The following is a 7,269-nucleotide window of genomic DNA, read 5'->3' on the forward strand; positions in this document are numbered from 1 at the left end:
CCCTCCACAAACCTGACTCTGCGATTTAGAGACCATGGTCTGAGAGAATCATTAAAAGAATCGTGTTCAAGAAAGCCAAGTCACACCATGCTGGTTCATGAATGAAGCCAATAAAGCAAGCACTGCAAATGAGATGTACGATAAGTATATTGTCCAAAACAAAACCTTGTGTCAAATACAGAACTCTACGGTGCCGTGACACGGTGCTGGCTGTCCGTGAGCTAAGGGCTGAGCACACACACCTGGTAGCTGGGAGTTACGGAGTACTGGATCCCCGTGGCCGACTGCATGGTCTCCGAAACTGCCTCATAGACCGGCGGGGCCGGGGCGAGCACGCGGTGCTGGTGCGGGAAAGCCTCGGTGCTGCTGGTGATACGTCTCTGCTGCGACGCATACACGGGTGACTCCTGCTCATCCAATCGCCGCTTCATGCTGAACTCATGCTCGGGAAGCACTACAAAACCTGGGAAAAACAGACCGGTTAGCACAGGGAATTGATCCAGCGCTCCTGTCCTGCACCGTGGGTGACGCTGAGATTGCTGCCAGCAGGTAGGGCGAGTTTCTGTCTATTCAGGTACTGACATCTTGAGATGGGAAAGTGGAATTAAAGATTTAACTTTCAGCATAGAACATGCAACCGTATCTTAGCACAAAAAGTATAGCCTTATTGTTGTAGTAACTTGAAAGTTAATGATTTCTTTAGTCTCACTTAAAGGATGTTGCTAACTGAAGCATCTGAAGCACACACAGACCCTGAGTGACACAAAGCTCGTGAACGCAGTGGTTGAACGCAACAGACTGGGGTAGGATGTGTTACCTACACACAGTTTATACTGACATCATAAAAAAACCCCTCTTGGACAGTCCAGGTAGGATGACAGACAGCTGTGAGAGATGCTTTAAGACACGGGGAAAAGCAGGATACGGAATCAGAGTTTGAAGTCACAAAGCCCCAAAGTGTTCTGCATTTAATACACATGTATTAAACACATTTCGTGTGTAACCTCAGGGAAAGACACAGGGCTGCTATAGACCCAGGTCTGCTATACCAGGAGTATTTTGGATACCACATGCCACACATCTGTGGTGCTGCCAGCATCCTGGCCCCACTCAGCAGCTGGATTCCTGCCTGCCTGCCGGGGAGCATGGATCAGCAGCTCTCTCACTTACTCCCCAGTATTTTTCTTCATGTTCCTGCCCAACTTCAAGTTGCTTTCAAGCAACTTGATTTGACTTCAAATCTGACAGGTCATTCTGCCACTGGTCCCACTCCAAAAGGAGCCAGGAATTCCTGGTTCTGTTGGATTGAACTACTCACCCCAGTACTCTACTGCAAGCAAATTCCAGGGCTGTTTTCTGTCCATTGATAGTTACTGCCATCCTTGAGATGTTATCTGCTGTTTCGTAAAAGCACAGGCAGCCTATTAAGATGTTTGAGGGACAGAAAACAGTGAAATCCACCTTATTCTGCTTCAAGACCTCTCCAAAGCAAGGCCTTTTCAGTTCAGTGCAGTTAGACACATCCATTACAAAGGCAAACACATGGATCAACAAGAGGGAATGACGTTCCCTCAGAATAATGGTACAGCAGCCAACTGAGCCAATCCCCACCTACCAGGTCAGGACAGCTCTTCACAGTCTAAATCTGTCATTAATCAAATAACCCAAAGATCATTTACTAACATCTCATGTCAAATATGGAAACAGCAACCAGCAGGACAGAGGTGCAGATTTTCCCCTCCATGACATAAAAACATAAAAAGATTTGGAAAGATTTGTTTTGGAAGGGACCTTAAAGATCATCTCATTCCACCCCCTGCCATGGGCAGGGACACCTTCCACTAGCCCAGGCTGCTCCAAGCCCCAATGTCCAGCCGGGCCTTCCGCACTTCCAGGGATCCAGGGGCAGCCACAGCTTCTCTGGGCAACCTGTGCCAGGGCCTGCCCACCCTCACAGGGAAGAATTTCTTCCCGGTATCCAATATAAACTCTCCCTACTAGTCCTTCCTTTCACCTGGAGAGGGTAGGACAACAAGGAAGATGATTTAATTTCTTTATGAAGTTACTCTTCAAGTTTAACCTCTCAAGAGGTCCCCAAATCACCTGGCAGGTCACAGACAGGAAGCAGAGGAGGACTCCTTGCTCCAAGTAAAGGGGAAAGCTCATCAACTGCATCTTAATTGCAAGTTACAAACCCTAAGTAAGCCTGACCCCCAGCACACACTCAGCAAGCAGAGGAGCACACTCCACGAGCTCATTTTTCTAATGGTGCCTGCACTGGCCACATCTTTTTAACTGGTCTGCTGACAAATGAAGAGCCAGGCAGGTTAACATGGAGCAACTCCTCTCAGGCACAGACCACATTTAGCTTTGCAAAAACATAGTTTTATGCTAATAAGGCTGGGACTAAACTGAGTAAATCTGGCCTCACACCATCCACCCACGAGCAGAGCTGGCCAGGATTTTGCATGACAATGGCTGAGTGCACGTAAAGTCTGGGCAAAGCTTTGGTGGCAGCTATTTATAACCCTCTCACCAACTTGGATACCCTTCTGCTCCAAACACTGGTCCCTCAGCCAGTCCTGCCACCTGCTTTTGATCTCCCAGGCTGTCTTCTCCCCTCACCCTTTCAATAATTGTGTCTAGATACACGTGGTGTAAATGTGGCGTGGTGGCTGCTCAGTGTTCCAACTTTGAGTCTCATTTCCCAAAGCAACATTCCACACTCACCCCTTCAGATGGACTAACCAATCCCTAAAGCAGAGGCTGTTTGAGGGCAGAAGATGGCTGGAAGACTCACGTGCCCTTATGAGGATTAAAATGCCACCGTGAGGCCACGGGAATCATGACAGCAGCAAGGATCCATCACCACACACACACCAGCAACACAAACACCAGTTTTTAAAGCTCCCGATTCCTGCAGGCCAAGCATACAATCTTCCAAAAATCTAGTCTGCTTTATGGTTGACATTAAAACTTCTGTGAAGTAAATAATTAAAGCTCATGTACATTCATCTTCCCTCTGAATTCCCCTCACCTTCACCAACTGAGTTTGGACTCTACTTCTATCCAAGCACTGGACCTGCCTAAACTGTGAAATTTTGTATTATATACAGGTGTGTATATATACATGGACAATACACAGGTAACAGTCAATAGCACTGCTAGTGCTAGTTACCTAGGAAGTCAATCTTCCTAGGCGACACCATGCTAACTCCTACCAGGGGTCTGCAATCCACTGAGTAAGAGTATCTCCCAGCAAACCAGCCCTTAATGAAGATTGCTAATTGACAGGCTTTATTAATCCTAGCAGAGAGATGATGATCTCGAAGCTCTGCTGTACTAGACACAGTCTAGTGATGATAACTCTGCATCCACCAAGCTCTACAGAGAGAGGAAAGCAAACCAGCACCAGAACAGTGACCGGCCTGCATCCTGCAGGAGATATGATGCTAAATGGTCCCTAAGTGCATTCATTTCCTCACTGAAGTCCTGTTAATCTTGACCAGGCATCTCCCACTGACCTCTTCTGCTCAAAAGCTGGAGAAATCTGTTGTGCAGCAAATCCTACCCCTCCTACAGCCCACCAAAGAGCTGAGGAGGGAACACTGAGATGAAACCCAAGACTAGACATGTCATTTTGAACAGATTTAGCCAAAGCATGCTGCTCAAAGGGTCAATTCCACCCACTTCCACCCTCAGTAACAACTGATTTTTCCTTAATGATGGCAAAGCCCAGCTAAGAGAGAGGTATTTTGAGAATAAACATACAATATCAAAGACTTGTACCAAGCATTTTCCCTCCAGGTTACTCAATACTACGCTTATGTCATCATCTCAGAAATGTAGCACACATCTCTGGCATCCCCTTATGGGCTTTGAAGTGTAGATTTAGAGAGCCCCAATTCAAACTGCACCATCTGTAACCTTAATTTGAGGTTTGAAAAGCCCTCAAAATACAGCAGGGACTGAAAGTAAGTCACAAAATTCAGGTACTTTCCTTTGTTAAAAGCATTAACAGGAGGCATGTAGATCTTAGCACTGCCTGAGCAGACCAAGTCAAGAATTGCATTCCCCTTCCCCAGCAGTGTTTCTACCCAAACTCCCTATTAACTCCACTTAGAGCACACTTCATTCCATCTAGGGGAGGATGAAAACTACTGGGGTTTTTTTTTCTGAGGTTTTTAGTGCTCCCCTTCACAGGAAAAGGATGCTGCATGGGAACACACCTCTGGATCTTCCCACCTGCGTCACCTCCCAGCTCACCAGCTCCGTGCCACAGGTAGGATGCATCAGGCAGAAACACACACACAGGATCCTCAGCTGGTAAAGCAAAGGAAAAATTAAGAAAAGCTATGTTGGATTTCAGAAACAATACTAGAATTATGCAATTCTACCTCGCCGACTTCATCAGAGGGTTTCCCCATCCATCTGCCTCACATAAGCCGGTGGGACAGATAAAGGCAAATGGAGCACATCCCTTTCCCTCTGGTACTGAGGGAAGCAGAGGAGTGGCAGTACTGACACAGAAAGAGAAGGAACAAAGTGGGGACAAGGCTGGTGGAGCACTGCAGGGCTCTCCTCCTGCCTGCTCACTGCTCCTTGGGAGCAACAGAGGCACAGGAGCCCAGGTGCTCTCCCTCCTCCCTTGCAAAACTGCCTCTCTGGTGGCAGCTTGGCTCCCCAGCGTGTTACCACATAATATCCCCAAAATCTCCATTATCTCTATTGCAGGTTTTCCCACCAGATAAGCAGGGTCTTCTGGCATTAGAGATCAGCTGGTAAAGTAAAAAAGAAAAAGCCAAATAGAGACTAGGAAGAAAGCAAACCGGGAAGGTGCACTGCCTCAGCACCTGTTGGAAACTCAACACACCTGTGGATAAACACCACCTTCACCAAGGAGCTGTGAAAGAGCCACCAGAGAGGATTTTGGTCCCCCTGAAAAACTGCAGGGAAATTGCAGAGCTGCACAGGATTTGTTTAACACATGTGAGGGCTTTTTAAAAGGTTTTCTTTCAAGGGAGAGAGGACTCAAAAGTCGGGAGGAGCAAGTGTAAGTCTCAACTCTGATCCCAGAACAGTCACGGATGTCCTGCAGGACACATCCTGCATAGGATTATAGACGAGTACGTCGCAGTGCCTGCTGGAAAGGAGCTGGCAGTGCTGCTAACCCAGCCACACAACTTCCAGAACATGACCCAGCTTGTTCAGCAGTCACTGCTATACTTTGTTTGTATGGTGCCACACAGCCCGGATCCCCCGCCCATAGCACAGGGATAACCCCCTGGCCACCCTACAGAGAGGCACATCCAGGACCAAAGCATCATTCCAAAATGAAATGAGAAACATTCTTAGAAAAAGGTGTTGGAAAAGCACGACCTGAAGCTTTGGGAGCAGTTAGGAGAGTTTTCGGGGGGTGGGGTGGGGGGGGCATCATGACAGCTGTGCCAGCACTCACCATGAGGCAGACGGGACATGAATAAACCCCACTCATCCAGATGGGTAACAAGTTGGTAAGGCACTGATCCCTGCTTTGCCAAAAAGTGGCCTGGGTGCCAAACCCCACTGCACAGACACGATCCAAAACAAGCTCTACAGAGCTTAGAGCACTGTTTTGCCCCGTTCCCTGACTGCACCTACCCCATGCACAGAGAGAATGCTCAGAACCCTTTTATTTAACCAAATGTAACAAGAAAAGACCCCAGCAAGGTTGGAAAAAAGTAGCACGGTCCCAAAAGTGCACCCCCAGGCTGAAGTGACAGCTATTACCGGGCTCTTTTCTGCTCCAGCTCCAACAGCCATAAAAGCGTTCCAACACTGGAGAAGTCCAGAACAGCAATCTGGACAGAAAACGATTCATAAATCCTGGAAACGTAAATGATCTGCCTGCCAATTCCAACACGATGCTCCCAGCCCCAAGACGCACACGTGCCAGGAGCCTGTCCAGAGGGCTCCCCTGGCAATCCAGGCGGGGGCCAGGGGGAGAGCATCCCCCTTCCCCACACTGCTCACAAAAACAGTCTGAATCACTCAGAGTTTCCCCAAACTTGAGCAAATTAGCGCTATTTTTTTGGATGAATGATTACATTGCAGCATCTCAAACAAATTCATGCTGAGACCATGTATCTTCACCAGAAGAGGAAGGCGGGAGGGATGAGGATATGATACTTTGGAGGGGAGAAAGCACAATTTCCTTTTGCAAAGAGTGTACCCGTGTGAAAAACTGCTAACTTCACCTCAGCAGGGGAAAAAAAAAAGACCCTAAAAAGTGCTTTTCTGTCCTTGGAGATCCAGCACAGGCTGACACCGAGCTCCCAAGGCACTTTATGTGATGAAGGAAGTTTTACAGATGCTTTAAAATTAGTATATTAAAATAAAATGCCATTTTAATTTAAAATACTGTACTGTTAATCCTATATAGTAATGTTTACCTTTCTGAAACTGTATTTTTTTTTAAATAATTACAAGTTAGGAGTGGAAAATGGGCAGTACAGACACACCTGTAAGGAATTAAGTTTGGCATTTCCCACTTGTTTACTGACCCTACACCTTTTAGCACAACTGGAAGTGGCAAGTTAAAAGCGAAACGTGAGGCATTATGTCAGCCTTAAGCTACACTTTAGCACACAGACCAGGTTTAGATTCCTCTGGACAGCGTGGGAGACTGAAAATCTATGCACAGCTGGAGATGCCTTTGATAATTAGTTTAAAATAGAGCTGACACAAGTTATTTTGCCCCATTTCAGTAGTCCAAGTAAATGGATTTCTTTAGGGAGGTAACTTCTATCTGAACACACGTACTAGTCACACAAATAACAACTATTAAAATTTATTCTGAAACCAGGCCAGGAAAAGGCAGAAGAAACAAGATTTAGTTAAGCAGACACCAAGCACGGTCATACTTTTAAAGCTACCTGAACTCCACCAGCTTCCTGCTATCAAAAAACCCCAACCCCCTAAAGTAGTTTCTAGGGATGTACAACAGCCTGAAGAACCACAAAAAGGGGGTGAAATACCAGTGCAAGTGTCTGCCAAGTTCACAGCACGGGAGGACGAAAAGAGGGATCCGGCTCGCTATTAAAATCGCTGGAAAATTATTGGGTGCACGAGGTGCTCTCGGGTTTCCATGTATTTACGCGTCGCTCCAACAGGTCCTTTTGGAGAGCTGCGCTATGGAGCTGGAAAACTGCGAAAAGCGACGGGGGGAACCCTCGGCGACCCCGGAGCTGCCGCGGAGCGCCCGTGGCGCGGCGGGAGGCGGCAGAGGGG

At 47.3% G+C, this 7,269-nt stretch overlaps 1 protein-coding gene across 1 annotated transcript in view; it reads right to left on the reverse strand.

Annotated features, from left to right (window-relative positions):
* The window catches only part of SIN3A (SIN3 transcription regulator family member A), a 30,356-nt gene extending 23,118 nt beyond the window's left edge, over positions 1 to 7,238 (reverse strand). Inside the window, exons 1-2 of the mRNA XM_008641944.2 lie at positions 7,017 to 7,238; positions 243 to 463 (exon numbers count right to left, since the gene is read on the reverse strand). Coding sequence (XP_008640166.1) covers positions 243 to 431 — 189 coding nt within the window. The 5' untranslated portion in view covers positions 432 to 463; positions 7,017 to 7,238. The remainder of the gene's footprint in view (positions 1 to 242; positions 464 to 7,016) is intronic.
* Positions 7,239 to 7,269: the final 31 nt, after the last annotated feature.

Source organism: Corvus brachyrhynchos, unplaced genomic scaffold (assembly GCF_000691975.1).
Source record: "Corvus brachyrhynchos isolate BGI_N302 unplaced genomic scaffold, ASM69197v1 scaffold309, whole genome shotgun sequence".
NCBI classification, from domain to species: domain Eukaryota; kingdom Metazoa; phylum Chordata; class Aves; order Passeriformes; family Corvidae; genus Corvus; species Corvus brachyrhynchos.